At 32.3% G+C, this 17,327-nt stretch overlaps 2 protein-coding genes across 2 annotated transcripts; one reads left to right on the forward strand and one right to left on the reverse strand.

Moving 5' to 3' along the window:
- The first annotated feature begins 5,148 nt into the window (after window positions 1-5,148).
- LOC146920892 (U-box domain-containing protein kinase family protein) lies at window positions 5,149-10,848 on the forward strand. Its single transcript, XM_085714319.1, has 9 exons — window positions 5,149-5,434; window positions 5,533-5,645; window positions 5,857-5,981; window positions 6,078-6,510; window positions 7,199-7,339; window positions 8,073-8,397; window positions 8,494-8,714; window positions 9,134-9,841; window positions 10,549-10,848. Exons 1-9 carry the CDS (start codon window positions 5,269-5,271, stop codon window positions 10,747-10,749), a joined length of 2,433 nt encoding a protein of 810 aa, XP_085570445.1. The 5' UTR covers window positions 5,149-5,268; the 3' UTR covers window positions 10,750-10,848.
- Window positions 10,849-11,181: 333 nt separating this feature from the next.
- Window positions 11,182-16,498, reverse strand: LOC146920893 (nucleobase-ascorbate transporter 11-like). Its single transcript, XM_085714321.1, has 10 exons — window positions 15,912-16,498; window positions 14,323-14,420; window positions 14,060-14,230; window positions 13,763-13,863; window positions 13,177-13,312; window positions 12,954-13,004; window positions 12,561-12,848; window positions 12,222-12,456; window positions 11,793-12,073; window positions 11,182-11,639 (listed from the first exon to the last, which is right to left on the reverse strand). Exons 1-10 carry the CDS (start codon window positions 16,450-16,452, stop codon window positions 11,430-11,432), a joined length of 2,112 nt encoding a protein of 703 aa, XP_085570447.1. The 5' UTR covers window positions 16,453-16,498; the 3' UTR covers window positions 11,182-11,429.
- Window positions 16,499-17,327: the final 829 nt, after the last annotated feature.

The raw sequence follows: 17,327 nt of genomic DNA on the forward strand, positions 1-17,327 counted from the left end.
ACCATTCTTTCTTATTTGTTCTTACGTAAAACAGTACGTATTTACGTAAACAGTATGTATTTTTTTTTAAGGACGTAAATAGTACGTACTGTTCTTTCTTATTTTTATTTGTTCGTATCCCTATAAAAAATTGTTTCTCAACTAAGTACAATTTATAAAAAATAATTGTTTCTCTTTAAGTACAATTGATAAAGAAATGATTTAATTATATTCTATTTTCACTTTTAAAAATATTATTCATACACATGAATATCTTATTTTTATGCGAGGTTAGTTATGTCATTTACTAATTATATATATATCTTTCTTTCCTCTCACTTTCTTTTCACTTTCACTTATATCAAACAACCATACAATCATCTCACTTTACACTCACTTTCTACTCACTTTCATTCCTTCAACATTCTTTCCTCATACTATCTTTCCTTACCTTTTCTCTTGTGATCCAAACAAAGCCTAAGAGTGTCTTTCTCTGTCATATATTGTTGCTTTTTTAGATAGAACATTCATCTCTATTTTTCAAAACTTCTCATGTGGGACAATTCGTTTGAAAGCTTATTAAATTAAACTAGAGCAGTACCAGTACGCTATTAGGGTTGGTCTACCAAGGATATGACTTATATTTATCTTTTATATATATATATATATATATATATATATATATATATATATATATATATATATATATATATATAACTTAAACTAACCTATCTAAATTGGAATCGGAGAAATTGAACATAAGACTTTGTAGAGGAAAATACTTTAAGGTCCCAAACCGACACATTAATCTAAAATATTTATCTTATTATTGATTCGTGTTGGACTTAGTTTTTTTTATTTTTATAATTGTTAAATTTTTAATTAAATTAGTATTAGTTATTCCCTTAAAAACAACCTACATAAGCATTGGAGGATGTCTTGTTCCACTTCTAACTTGCTTCACTTAGTATTGTGTAACAAATGTTAAATTTTGTTGATTATTTTATGTGTGCACTCATGTTCACACTCTTCCATTTTTATTTTTAAGTTCAGCTCACTAAATTAACGAACTTTGTTTTCATTTTAAAACTCATTTGGTTCATAAAACAAGTTCAAGTTTAATGAATCCGTTTGTTGAATCGAATCATGACTTTGTTCGAGTTGATTTGGTTCGTTGTCATCCATAGTTAGACTTATACACTAATGAAGTTTAGTTAAAGTTGAACAATCGTTCTGCCTTTAATTCCAATCCCAATAAAATATCAAATTATTTTAGATTTATGTAAAGAATTATAACGATGATCGAATAGTATTGTATAAACTTTCAATCCAACTTGTAATATTTTTAAAAATAATATATATATTATTAAACGTTATTGAGTGGTGTAACATTATTCAAATTATTGTTGGATTAAACTATCATATAAATCATAAGTATAACTTTTAAAATTAATCTATAATTATTTTCCGAGCCATCAAGATATTTCTGTCAAGATTAATGTTAAATACAATTACATCGTTGATGTTAATCTTGACTCATATATCGGAGATTAATTATGATTATAAGCTAATGTTGAAGTTTACAATTATGATCTATATATAAGATAATAAAAAATTTGTAGTAAGTTTCAGTTAAACGATTTATTTTGCAAAATGTTTATTTGGTAGAATGTTTTTTTATTTGACCGAAACAAAGTTAACTATTATCATTAATCAACCAATGTTCAATACAAGAAGGATAAGAATAAAAAAATACGGTGACTAGCCCAAGAACAGACCGCCCTAGCTAAAGTATGAGCAACCATGTTAGCTTGTCTCCTAACAAACTTCACCTCGAAGTTAGAATGTAAAGATAACTGATAAATAATACTAGAAACAATAGCATAGAATTCTGAATCACCATGGCCCGGAGACAATAGAGCCTGCACTAGAGTAGATGAATCGGACTCGAAGACAACCTGGTCTCATCTGTTTGCATCAGCAAAATGAAGGGCTCGAGTAAGGCTGCTGCCTCCCCCTCCAAAACTGTCATATTTGCCAGCTGCCATTTCGTTTGAGCCTGAATAAATTGCCAACGAGAGTCTCTAACACAACACGCAAAAGTTGTAATATGGTTACGTTCATGGAACGCGCATCCACATTGCACTTCAACCACGTCTCGCCCGGTTTCTCCCAAACTGAGTTGTTACCTTGCACTCTGTTCTGCCTGTGTTGAACAACCGGTGGTGAGGGTTGTTTATGAACCTCTTGCCATTGTTGTCATGCATCTAGTGTTGTCCTCCCAATGCTTGTTGAAGTATAATGAGTGTCATTGCAAATGACATCATTACGTGCAGCCCAAATTTGCCAAAGCAGTAAAGCCACCCGACCAGCAATGTCTCGGCTTTCTGAACGACATATATCAAAAACAAAATCTGTCAAACTGCTCACAGTACCAACTCGCGATTGCCGCACTGTCGGAAGCCCTGCCCAATACCAACTCTCACGCGCCACCGTACAACCCACAAAAGCATGCCAATCATCCTCAACAGCTGTATCGCACCAGGGACAAATCACCTCACATTGTACATGTTGTGATTGTAATCGGAGACACGTCGGAATACACCCCTTGCAAATCCTCCATAACAAATTACGAGCTTTATGAGGGGAATTCACCTTCCAGATTTTATGTCACTCTTTCAACATTAAATCGATCAGTATGTAGCAACTCCATCATAGCCGGTTTATAACCAGTCTTAATGGTATACCTCCCGTTACGTTCCATCATCCACGCTATTCTATCTATTTGGTAGAATGTTTTTTTTTTGGCAGAATGTTATTTAATGAGTTTAACTCTTTTTATAATTTCCCTAAAAAAAACTCCTTTTATAATTATAATTATCCATAATAATTTGATCAATTTTTATACCCCTGTTAATTATTTGTATAATATTACTAATTGAAGTCAAATCAATTTTTTTCTTGAGAATTTTTTTCTTTACAAACTGAAGTCTAATCAATTTATCATCAATATACGTCTAAAAAATTTATTATAAAAAGTCAAATCAATTAAAAAACAGTGTATACTTCTAACATGTTCTTTGATTTAATTAGTCAACTGTATAGGCACATAAAGTATGACGTGTTAAAAACATGAAAAAGGAACGAACATTAAAGAGATAAATTTTAGTTTTATATAAATATTTTATTTTAAGTATATCCTTTGGAATTTGAGATATTCATAGGGTTTAAAAACTTATTCAACCCAAAATTTGATGAATTTTTTAAGTATTGTAATATTTGTCTTGTTTCATTACTTGGATCCGATCTCAATATATATAATCATGTGGCCATCATGGTGGATCCGATCTCAATATTTAACTCTCACAACTTTTGGCTCTTATGTTTAAATCAACTCACGTGTATCTTTTAAAATTTTGAATTTTTTGTTGAACTTATGTTTAGTATTAGTATATAATTCTCTTTTGCAAAAAGTTTAGAATTTTTTGACAAGGGATGAGTTAAATATAAACTTTTAAGTTTGTGGCCTTTAAAAATTCATATTTAATTCGATCATGTTTTGTTCAAAAAAATTTGGGAGAGGTTAGAATATTATTCTAAACATGAAAAACCTCATTCAAAAATATAAAGGCTACATATGACCCGACTTAAAAGCATGGACCAAAAGTGGTCATGTTTATAATATTATAAGATTCTCTAAAAAAAATAGATTTTTTTTAACAACATATGTATGTTTATTCTTTTTGCACTTAAAAATTCATACACTACTTGAGTTGGTCTGATGGTGTTGGCTTGTGACATTTGAGTGTGGTCTTCTCAATGTCTCAGGTTTAATTTTCCCTTCTATTTTCGGTGGTCTGGTTCATACAGAGCTTTGTTCTGCCTTTAAATGGAGCCCCACAAGTGGATGGTGAGAATCGAACCCTCAAATTAGTCGATCTTTGTCTGGATACTGAGTTTTAAAAAAAACATATTTAATTAATGTTTTGTTAAAACATTCTAATTTTTGTGAGAGATTATTGTAGTATCTAAATATTCCTGCAAAAACACATTTAAAATATTCTAATCTTTTTTGTTGAAAAAATTCTTATAATATTCCTGCAAACGCACATTTAAAAATTTGATTGATACACATGACCTGACTTAAAAGTAGAGACCAAAGTGTGGATGAAAATGTTTTGGGTACTAAAAGTTGAAGAAAATGTTTTGAGTGAGACAAACAAATATTTGAAATATTTATAGGAACCAAAACATATTTAACTTTTTTATGTTAAAAATATATCTAACCTTAAAATTTATTAGACCGCTCTGTTTACAAAACCTATGTATTATTCATAAGTTTGTTAAGTTAATTTATGAAAAAATACATTTTAGAAAGATATAGTTTTCATCGGTTAAAACTTATAAGTTAATATAGAAGTTTATTTATTTACATATTTGTTTTTCCATAAGCCGAAGAATAATGGTTAAAAATATATTTAACCTTAAAAGTTTATTTATATTTTTTTTTTAAAAGAGTTTATTTATATGTTGTTAAAGCCATTGTTGTTGTTGAAGCCGTTGTTGAGAAAGTGCATACTTCCCTCAGTCCTCTCAGTATTGTACAATTTATGCCAGGGAAGTAGTTCAAAAATGATAATCATTGAATCGTTGTGAAGCTAGTAATTTCGCACGGCTTATTTATTTTAATCCATGGAAGACAAAAGTGAACTATAAGTATGGGATTTGCTAGAACACACCCACTAGTTTTTATGTGGGAGTGTTTTAGCAAGCTACACCTTAAGGTGTATTTAACTACTTTTTAGTTATAACTTGCTAAAACACACCTTCTAAAAAATAAGTGGGTGTATCCTAGCAAATGCCTATAGGAGTTGCTAACATACACCTACTTATTTTTTAGAATGTGTGTTTTAGCAACATTTACATTAAGGTGTATTTAACAACTTTTTAGTTATATTTTTTTCTACAACACACCTTAATAAAAACTAGTGGGTGTATCCTAGCAAACCTCGTATTACCATAGAAATTGCAAATAGATATGACCCCAGTTCCATTTGCCAATCATGACATGCCATACACAAAAGTCCAAACCTGGCCGTTTCCTTCAGACTCTTCTTTTCCAATTCATGATAATAACATTTATATTATAATAATATAGACTTTCAAACCAAACACTATTAAAAAATTCACAAATGAAAGCCTTGAAATTGATGATAACATACCAACATTCTTTGTTTCCTTTTATAAGTTTATTTTCACACTAGACCTCTACCAACACAATTTAGATAAATGGATGCAACACAAGCAGAGAAAATCTATGTTGCTGTTGGTGATGATGCACAAGATGGATTTAATACTTTGAATTGGGCACTCAAGAAATGGAAATCTTATCCAATTTCCATTGTTATTCTCCATGTTACTCATAACATTTCTAAGGATTATGTCTATACACCATGTAAGTTTGGCTTGTGCATAAGAATTTTTTTCCATGTTTGTTTTGAAATTCAACTGAGTTTAGCTTAGTTTTGTGATTGTGTATTTGTGTTGTTGTAGTTGGGAAACTTCCAGCAAGATCTTTGAATGATGAGAAGCTAGAAGCTTTAAGGAAAGATGAGAAAGAGAGAATCAAGAAGTTGTTTTCTAAATATATTGCTTTCTGTGGCAAGGTGTGTTCATCTTAGTTCTTGAATAACAAAGTTCAATTGCTCATATCATATAACAAAGTTCTTTTTTAATTGTTTTTTCATTTCTTTGAAATAAGGAAATCAAATTAAATAAGGTGGCAATTTTGTATATTCGAAGAAACCATGTATGAAAATAGAAAACATTTTCTCAAAACAAACAAGTTTTGAAACGAAGTTCAATTATATATTACAGGTATCAGCGGAAATTCTTGAAGTTGAGAAAATTGATGAACTTATGCAAAAACGTGTAATAAACTTGATAAACGGGCTAGGAATTACCAAACTAGTCATGGGATTTTCATTCATGAAGCCTTCCTTGTAAGTAAATCTTCATTCCTTGCTCATTTAATCTTGAAAATTTCTAAATTCATTGTTTTTTTTTTAATGTTTCCTTTTCCTTAATTTTTTACTTAGGAAATCAAAAGGTGCTATTAGTGGATTGTTCTATGTTCATCAACACAAACCTAGTTTATGTGAATTATTCATTATATGTGGTGGCAAACAAGTTTTTCTAAGGGGAAACAATGATGAGAAAATCATGGAGGATGATAGTGGAGCTATGGTTGCTAAAATGAGAGATAAGGTAACTTTTAAAGATTGGCTAGACAAAATGTTCAGTGACAAAACAAATGATTATTCTCAGAATAGATTAAGTGCATCTCCTTCATCAACCAATTTGGTTCAAAATCAATGGGAGTTTTATCTTCAAGACATAGAAAATTATTATCAAGAGTTGCTGCTATCTTTAAATTTGGAGGAAGGAAGCTACGTCGTGCATGACAATGATGGCTCGCACGTTTGTCCAAAAATTGAGCCACACGTCACTGACTTGAACAATTCTAACAAGGTAATAACTAAACTATAGATTGATATTTTCATTAAAATATGTGGCCATTGATTAATGTTAATATTTATCTGTTCTGTTTTGTTTTGCTTTGTTGGTTTGTTCTTGGAGTTGTTAGATACTTGGATAATTGGTTTCACCTTACAATAATGAAAAATTGGATAAAATTTGTTAATGCTTCATTTTAATTTTTTTTTTTTTTTAAATTCTAGTGGGAAAACTCATACACGGAGTGCTTAGAATTAGGAAATCGTGGGTTTATACCCGTGTTTCTAGTATAGAAAATGTCATTCTAACTTTTTATCATATGAGTTGTATTTACGGAACTTAAATAAAATAATTATATTTATATTTTTTGACAAAATATCATTCCAACACTTTGACTCTACCAGCATTTGATATGTAGATAAAAAATTATTGGGACCCAATTTGAACTTATGGTCTTTTTAGGACTTTAGGTCACAAAGTATGGACTACATTTTCAAATCTCCATCTTTTTTTTGATAAGCTTCAAATCTCTATCTTGTCCTAAATCCGTGATTAGCTGTCCATTTTTGCTTTTGGATACAAAAAGTTCTTCATACCAAACGTTTGACATTTCATTTTTTTTATAATATCATATTATGATTTTTTTTTTTTAGAGTTAATTCCACGTTATGTTTTTGTTGATCAAAATATTGCTTGATTTTAGAGTACTGCAGAAAAAATTGAGATGCTGAAAAATAAGCTAAATGAAGCTCGCAAAACCATTGAATTGAAGAGGAAAGAGGCTAAGGAAAATATAGAGAGACGCACAAAAGCTGAATGGGCAATTAGCTTATGCAACAGCAGGGTAATATTCAAAACAAGTTAATATTTCAATTTGGTTTGTGATATGATATATCTATGAAAGTGTTTCACAAATTAGTTCATGAATGTGTAACAAGTTTCAAAGAATGGTTCTTCAGTTTTATCAATGGGTTCTTCTTTAAATTAAATAAATTATATTATATTAGTCCCTAGATTATCATTTTTCAACAATTTAACCTATAAACTATAAATATAATAATTACTCCAATATATGAAATCAGTCAAATTAGTCCCGAAAAATATATGAAAATCCAGCAAAACTAAGTTGACCAATTTTATATACTTTATGGATTACATATTATATTTATATAATTTATGAAGTAAATTGAAGAGAGCCACATAGTTTAAAAACTAAATTGATAGTTTATTTTTTGATTAAGCAATTGGTGACGCAGCTAACAACGGAAAACGTTTACAAGGGATTGAGGATAAATTTTTTTGATGTAAGGGATTGAGGATAAATGACATCTAAGTATCTAACTGGTGTAAAAGAAAAATTAAAAATACACAACATTTGAAAAGTTTTAAACATATATTTAATCAAATAATTATTCTCATAAACTAATTCTCATGCATACACTTCTGGACAACAATGCAAACAATATGTCATTTAGAGGACCTAAAATGTTTATATTATGTCAAACCAATTTGGAGCCACATGTGAATTTTTATTTTTATTTTCATACATGCCACCATTAATTATGGTACATTTTTAGGCTGAAGAAATTGAAGGTAGAATAAGGGAAGAAGTGAGTACAAAGGAGAACCTAAACAAGGAATTACAATTGGAGAAAGAGCAAAGAGAAGAAATGAGAACAGAAATTAAAGAGAAAAAACAAAGGATGAGTTCATTGGTAGAGCTTCAATCAGAACTATCAAACAAGCTTCAATTGTCAACAATGGCAAGATCAAGAGCAGATACACAAGTAGAGAGAGCAGTGAGGGAGAGAACCGAAATGGTGAGAGAGATAGAGGAGTTAAGGAAGCAAAGAGATGTGTTGAATAGAAGGATTGAATTTTGCAAGCAAAAGGATGCCATAGGTATTAACTAACTTTAAATTTGACATTGCTTAAACAAAGATAACTAAACTAACTAACTCTTAACTAATTATTAACTAACTTTATATCGAATAATAGGCATGGCTGCGAGGCTGAGTGACAACATCGCAAGTATTGGAATGAGGGAGTACAGTGAGGAGGAGCAGAGGTTGGCGACCGATAACTTCTCAGAGCGGTTGAGGTTGAAGTCTGGTAGGGATTGGACTAATGTGTATAGAGGACGGTTCAATCATTCCACTGTTGCAATTAAGATGTTGCCTTCTTTTCATTCTTTGTCTCAAGAGGAGTTCCAAACCAAGGTAATTAAACTCCTTTCTGTATCTATGGAATATTTCTCCTCTTCGAATCCTTTGTGTTCTGGTGCATAGTCAGTAAAAGTTTTTTCTATCCTTTTTAAATGATGTGTTGTGCAAGAAATAGGGGTGGCAAGAATCTAAAATTTGAACTGAATCGAAAAGAATCGAATTATGACAGGTTGTTCACAAACTAAATTGAACCAGCTCATTTTTTTTCGGTTTAGTTCGATTTAGTTTTTTAGCTTTTTAAACCATAATAATATTTGCTTTAATTCAGATTTAACTAAATATTCAGTTGGATATTTTCTTTCTGAACTGAACCATGATCAGTCCTAACCCCTCCACAATACAATATCAGTTTATTTTATTCAGTTCCTATCTTTACTATTAGCTTGAATTTACTAATGACTACTACATTTTAGGTGAGGTTTCTTGGTGATATCAGGCAACCACATGTAGTTGCCATGGTGGGCTTCTGCTCCAAGCCCAAATGCATAATTTTGGAATACATGGGCAATGGAAGCTTACAAGACATGTTGTTTTCTAGGAGAAGAAACCGAGGCTTACGGTGGCACGATCGAATAAGAATAGCAACCGAAGTTTGCTCGGGCCTGGGTTTTCTTAATTCGTCTTCGCAAAGGTCCGTTGTTCATTGTCATTTGAGCCCGGCCCACATCCTACTAGACCGCAATTTAGTTGCAAAAATCACAGGCTTTGGGCTTCAAGAGTGTGACGATGACAAGGAATGCAACGTCGAGTCAGATTTACGGGCCTTAGGGGTTTTATTGATGCAGCTTTTGACTGGAAGAAATTGGTCCGGGCCCGTTGATGAGCCCATGGCTGTGGGTATGGATAGAGAGACATTGGTTAACATTCTTGATGACATGGCTGGACAATGGCCATTGGATCTAGCAAAAGAACTTGTTGGCCTGGCTATGATTTGCATGTCTGTGAAAAGCAACCCCAACCCAAATCTAAGCATTGCAAAGGTCTTAGAGGAGCTCAATAAGATAAGAAGAAAGGGTGATGAAATAGTTGCAAAGGAAGATAGAAAGGTAATTATTGGTGGATGCATAGATAGAGAGGGCTCTAGTGACGTGCCTAGTGTTTTCCTCTGTCCTATTCTTCAGGTTGGTCTCTTGATATTTTAATTTTACGTAAATAGTGATTTTGGTTCCTAAATGTGCGAGGAGGTGTCAATGTAGTCTTGAATGTATCCAAACTTAAAAAACATCTATAAATGTCTTTTGCTAATAATTTCATAGACTAAACTGACAAAACAGAAGACATTTTCATGATCAAACTAGCTAATAAAAGACAAATTTGAAGACCAAACTAGAGAAATACACACTAGATGTTTTTATAATTTGGATACATTCATTGACTACATTGACACCATATGACATAGTCAAAGATCCCAATGGTTGCTTACTCTTTATTAATTTGACATTAAAGTTGGGATTTGGCAGGCTAAATATTACTACTACTATATATCAACATTTTGTTGGTATTTTTGGTAGAATGACTACTATATATCAATATATTTAGTAATAGTTTGTAATTTTTTCCGCTATAGAATGACTGTTTTATCAAAACTAGATGATGATATATGATCAAACAACTATTTAAAACCTAAGTACAAACAAAATGTATATAGATACTTAACCATGTATAACAATCTTATCACTCTAATATTTTGTAATACCTTTTTCTTTAAAGATTATTTTTTAATACCTACATTGTTATAAATATAGAATATAACTAGACGTTTATAATAAAAAAAAAATTGTTTATTTGTTTACACTACTAATGTTTTCTTATGATGTTGGGTGAACAGGAGGTAATGAAAAATCCACACGTGGCAGCAGATGGATTTTCCTATGAACTGGAAGCAATAGAACAGTGGTTGCATTCAGGGCATGATACATCACCTATGACAAATTTAAGGCTGAAGCACACATCCCTTACACCAAATCATATACTACGTTCCTTCCTTGAGGAATGGCAGAGCAATAAATCTGCTAAAATTGCAAACTAATACCAATATACTTTTGGTCCATTGGATTTTGTACAGTTAAATTGAGAATTGTGAGTTGTTGTGACTGACTTTTCCTTATCATAAACATTTTTTTAACAATTATTAGCCTGAAAAAATTTAAATGGGGGAAAGAAATTCCCTCAACATCGGTTGATTGTGCGCATCTGACTACAGAGTTTAGTGCAAGTGGTTGGTGCGCAGAGTGTGTAAGTGTTGTAAATCTTGAAATACCGAGTGTGTGCGTAGAGTGTGTAAGTGTTGTAAATCTTGAAATACCGAGTTTGATTTTTACTTATATAAAAAAAAAAAAAAAAAATCGGAAACTTCAGATAATTTTTGTCGATCAAAAGTACACTTCGGAAACTTCTACCAACTCTAAACTTGGTTGCATTTTTTCCCATTTGTTGTCGACTTGCTAGAACTCTTAAATACTCGATGTGAATAAAAAAAATTATATATTTATCGATAAAAATAATTAAATATTTAAGTACATAATAATTTTTAACAGACAATTTGACTGACATGTGAAAGTAACTATGCAACTTTCCAAGCATAATGAATAATTCAAAGCTTTCTCCAATTTAATGTTGCTAGTAATAACTATATTACAATGTACATTTACCTTTTTCTTCATGATCTGCAATACCTTTTTGCTAATGTCAAAAGTGTTAGACTCCCAATCACTTCAACCAACAGCAACACCACGCAAGTTTTTTTGGCAGCGAATATTCAGATTGCAGTGAGGCATCCGCGGCAATGTCTTCAGCTCTCGACCATGTATACACTCCTCGTTCTTGTTTACTTCCCGGGACAGTGTTGTCCAGTAGAAATGCCACCAACAGTGTTACTACCATATTCATGGACATAAGAGCATTGATAGCAAAATCAAGCTGACAAGTTTTGGACAAAGAGAATGACAGCTTAGCTCATCTTTTAACATTATCCAACTGTATTTAATTATACACCAACACCGTCTAAACAAGTTTTTAAGTAGTACAACAATGAGGTGTCAAGATAGTAAAATATGATTCGACATGACTTACTTGTTTAAGGCCTGAATGGAATGGTCCACTTGATGCTGCCGCATAAGGAACCAAATAACTTGGCAGTATAAGACTTGACTCAGGCTGGTATTGTTGAAAATAAGATGGAATGGACATTCCAAGAAACAATGCAACGCCGACGATTGTCATGTTCCTGAAGCTGGCTGATTGACCATATTGTAAAGTCGATAGGCCCAATGCCACAGTAAGAGCCCACATGAAACACAGTATAGCAGCAGCCAAGGCCTGTGGAATGGAAGCAAGGAGAGCACCCACTTTTCCTACAAAATAAAAAATACAATTTAAATGTATGTTCAGCCTGTATAAAGAAATATTTGAACTTCAATTTAGGTGTTAAGCATCAAAATATTAGTTGATAATATAATTCTGTAATTATGGACTTTGGTCACCAAGTGTTGGTTACTTTACCTACAAATGAGAACAGGACCAAGAAAACTGCTCCAAGTTCCACTACTCTCCGACTTGCCACCTTTGTGATGTTAATTGTGTGCATGTTTTCTGTCAAAGTCGTTGAACCAGTACCTGAACCCCAAAGACCAGCCAATATACTACAGAAACCCTCCAATGCAATTCCTCGGCTCACAACTCCTGGAGTTGGAGGCCTTGAATTAACTTGAAGTGATGTAGTACGATAAGTTCCGACCTGCAAAAAGGATAAACCAGTGACTCGGAGTCTTGATACGCCACTGAATGCGATACTTGCTTTCAACATGAGAATCCAACTAAAAATGTAAATATGATACTTACCGAATCAACAGAAGCAACCAGTGACACTATGACCATGATTATGGAAGTTCTGAAGTGGAAAATAGGGATACCCCACTGTAAAGGATAAGGAATTCTGACCCATGCAGCAGTAGACAATGCATCGGAAACATCAGCCCTGCAATGCTTCATGGTATATGCATGTTTTCTACATGCATCAGTAAGAATGTTTGAACTCGGTACATTGGGATTGCATTCTTTGTAATTATATACACCCCCAGCAGTTAAAAGGGATGCAAATATCCAAGTTATTGTTGCGCTCAACGGAACCTGCAAATATTTAAAAGTAATTCATAAGTGTTCGTTATTTTAGGCTATAATCACATATTCTGAATATAAAATGAAGAAAGAACGTCCAAATTTAAGAATACTTACAGCATAAATTCGAAATAAGTGGCGTCCAGAAATAGATATTCCTCGAAGATGCTTCAAAAACATGACAAAAAGAAGAAATGGTGAGTTTCTAAACATCAATTATTTAATAAAATTTCAAAATACCATGACATGTTTATAAATCAAGCAGTAACTTTATACATCACAACCATTAGAAAACTTTTCAGATAACTGAAGAACCCTGCATTGGTAATGCATGACTCACCAGAGTGAATAATAGAACCAGTGCAATTTGTGGAACAGTGATTTCCAAGCAAATACCAGCTTGTGGAAAACCATAACTGAAGAATGCTAAACCAACAGCAGCAACTGTTGGTGCAACCACAACAGGGTTGATTAACCTACGACAAATTGTAAATAGTTAACATACGAGACTGAAATTGTGACACCTCTTATTGATAAAAGTTCGCTATTTTTCATTGCTTTTGCTGAAGTTGTGGGATATTAGATAAAAGGAAGAGAGAAAATAATTTTGAATTTGAATACTATTGATAATAAGATGATACAGGTTTGGTAGTAGCTTGATACAAAAGACTAATAATAATAAGTAAAAGATATGAAAATTAATCCTAGGAGATGATCTAAGATAAGATTGAAAACTGACCCTAAGGGACAAACTAAGATATACTAGAGTAATATCAAGATATTATTTTTTTCTAACAGCTTCATTGACGAATATCATGTGTCTCTTTATCTCGCATGTTACTACAAACACATTGTAAACAATTCAACACAAGAAAAAAGACATTTTGGTGAACACAAGGAAGATATGGCATGAAACTTTTTGTTACCTGAGTAGGATAGACATGAAGCCACTAAATCCCAAGATACATTGGAATATTGAACCAACAATTATAGCACCTTGGAGTTCCCTCATTATGTGTCTAAATTTCTGCAATTGAAATATGCAGGATTGAATATGGGAATTGAGAATATATTCAAACGAACAGGATAAAAACCAAATTTTAACGTGATTTGTAACAGGAGATCTAAATGGTGTTACTTATATAATGATATTTATGCTTAAAAAAAGCCTCGAGTGTTTGATGAATTAAGATTTTCTGTTTGTTAATGTAGTAGGAACTTACATGTTCTGTAAGATTCCGATATTCTTGAGCATTTATAATGACTAATGCCGGTGCTAAATACACAAACGAGCTCCCTTGCACTAAAGGAAGTCGAGTACCAAAGTAAGAGTGCAGTATAGTTGTGATGCCGGAAAGAAACAACATTGTAGAAATTACGGTAGCAGTATCCTTCTGTCATCAGAATAACGTAAATGTGAATAGATAAAAGTTTGAGGAACTATCGACTAGAGAGTAATAAATGGTAAATAACATCATACACTTACATCTGTTCCACCCATGACTGGTACCATGACTAATGGGATTAATACAAGTGAACCAGCCAATGATATATAGTGCTGTAAGCCATAATAGATAAGAGATACTGCAATTGAAGATACAAAAGTGTAAGTAAAAATGAATTATTTCTTTTTTGGCAAGTTACCAAGAACATAATCATGTTAATTTATCTTGTTAATAACGAGACAGTAGTTAGTTGAGACAGCGATATGTATATAGAAACTGGGAAAAACCAGGGGGCCTGTTTGATTATCTTCTCATTTATTTTTTAAAAGGAAAATGCTGGTTGGTTATTACAAACGATTTTTAAATTAATAGTACGAATCTTATGTGTTCATCCTTATTAAGTTGATTTTATCAGTGAATGGTTAGAAGCCATAAACACTTGCATTCATCTCATTGGTCAAAAGAATTTCAATACTTTTTCGTACTATGACTATCTAGCTTTGCTCTTCTGCAATACAATTTTGAAAACCTGTTTTTTAGATTAAAACAAAAAACAACTTGAAAACAGTTTTAGAGGTAGAAAATATGATAATTGATCAGAGACATGGTCCCTCACTTCTGTACTTTCACTATAAGTTATCTAAGTCGTGTTGAGGCACGTCAAGTAATAGTATTATCGACTAGGATTCGTTTTTCAACTAGATCTTTCTCTCAAAATTCTTTCTTTATATAGACAGGATTCAAAGGGATTCATATTGCAACTAGAATCGAACTTGTTGGTTTCAGGCCAATAATCTGACTTGACAAGGCCCATGTAGGGTTTCAAACAATAATCCATGACTGACTGTGATTTAGGACCTGACATAACTATTTTTTATGCTGCCGAAGCCACAATGCAAATACAATTGAGGCTGCATTGGTTGCATTTACTGTGATCACAACGTGGAATTACCGTGACCGCTATTTTAAACTCGGCTTCGGAATCATATTGAAGTGGAGGATTTCTAGATAAAGGCTTGGAGGTGTTGGGTGGGACATTCTTGGTCGTGTGCCAGCATTCAGACATGGCAAAACTCGTGCAGGGTCAGAGTTAGATCAACTAAGTATTGAGCAAAAATTCTACTTAAAGGGGAAAGAATGGAATAAGCTTATCATGTTGGGTGAGCAGTTTTATTAATTCCTTGAAATCTAGACATCTTTTATCTTCTTTTTTCCTCATTCATATTCATATATTCTCTTCTACGCATAGAATTCATAAGCAATGGTTGAAAAGAAAAGTAGTAGATAAACTAGAACTCAAAGCAGGTAATAGTATTTGAGCCCAAATCCAAATAACATTCATGGCAATATGTCATCCTTCATAATTTAATCTTGAACAAGATAATATAAATTCACACAAACACAGAGTTAACCGCATTCAATTCACATTGCTTAAAATTACAGTACTACAGCAGTTCAAATGTTCATAAGACATGAATTTTTTTCCACATAAATTCAAGTTAAACCAAACTACTTTGAATTCAAACCAACCAAAACTAGCATTCCAAACTAAAATATAACCTATTGTAACTTTATGAGTCATACTAACCATAACCAACAGAAAAACAATAAACATAAAAATTTAACTAACCGAAACCCGGATTTTCTTTAAGTCCACACTTCAATTCAGATGGTCCCTTCCATCCACCATCTCCAAATTCAACTCCTTCTGGAAACAAATTAACCTTAACTTCACCATCACCATGTATCACATTCTCCTCATCCTTCTCCTCAGTCACAGGAGCAACTGCAGATACACCATGACCATTACCACCATTACCATTCACATTAACACCATTCCCTCTTAAACCAACTTTCCTCTCACCATCACCATTCAAAGGCAAAACAGGTTCATTCTCTTTCCTCACATTCTCCTCCAAAACACCAGCTTGTGACTGTGAAGCTGGTTGGATCTCAACACCCCTAGTTGGATCTATCTCTATCTTAGGAGAAGAAGATGACCCTCTTCCTCTATGATGAAAAGGTTCAAACTTTTCACTTCCACTAGTCCCTGCTTCACCTGAATAATCAGAAACAAACCCAGTTTTCTTAGCCCATGAACGTAATTCTCTTGGGTTGTAACCAGTTTTTGGAACAAAAGGTGCAACTTTTGGTTCAGCTTTGTTTTCCATTTACACTTTTTCTTGAAGAAATTTGAAGTGATGAAATCAATACAATGTTGTGGAATGAATAAAGATTGGATTTTTATTACATGAACAGAAAAAAGTGTATGAGAGAAAATGCATACAGTGGAAATTTGAGAGCTTTTTTTAGGAAGTGAGAGTGACTGGTGAAGGAGATGGAAGTGGATTTACCAGAATGACCCTGGAGTGTGGCCGTTAGTTGAAATGTGACATTCAAGGTTCTCTCTTTTTTCCTTTACTTCAAAAAGAGAAATGGATGTTTAGGGGTAAATTTTTGAAGAAATATGTTAACAATTTTCACTAAGTATTAGTTAAGAACTCAAAATATAATAATATTATCTTGAAATTTTGTAGTTTAGCTTTTAAAATTTTTTAAAAAAGAATTTGTGTAAAATTTATTTTATTTTGTTTTCTTAACAAATGTTTTAATTTTGTCAAAAAAAAAAAACAAATGTTTTAAAAGCATTAGTTAATATAACCTATTTTTAGTACGTGTAAGTTCTAAAAAATAAGGGCCCTCTCTTTCTTACGTCTTTTTCTTTCTAATATGGATTGTGCTAAGTATTTGGGAGCAACCTGTATTTTTTCTATATAATATGCATATGTCTGCACTTAAATATTTTGTTAGTTTAATTCATGGATAAAATTTAGATAAACACAAGACAGAAATCTGATTATAGAAAAAGAAAAAAAGTCTTGTTGATGTATTTTACTACCAAATCTGATTGCACGTTACGGATACGAGTAAATCATAATGTGCAATAAATCTAAGAGTACCCTAGCATCGATGTCATTGATCTTTGTAGCGATGAGTTTAAATTTGCACTTTTAATTAAATTTATCTTTCATCAAAATTTAATTAT

Source organism: Medicago sativa, chromosome 5 (assembly GCF_051527215.1).
Source record: "Medicago sativa cultivar Bolivia chromosome 5, Bolivia_mono, whole genome shotgun sequence".
NCBI classification, from domain to species: Eukaryota; Viridiplantae; Streptophyta; class Magnoliopsida; order Fabales; family Fabaceae; genus Medicago; species Medicago sativa.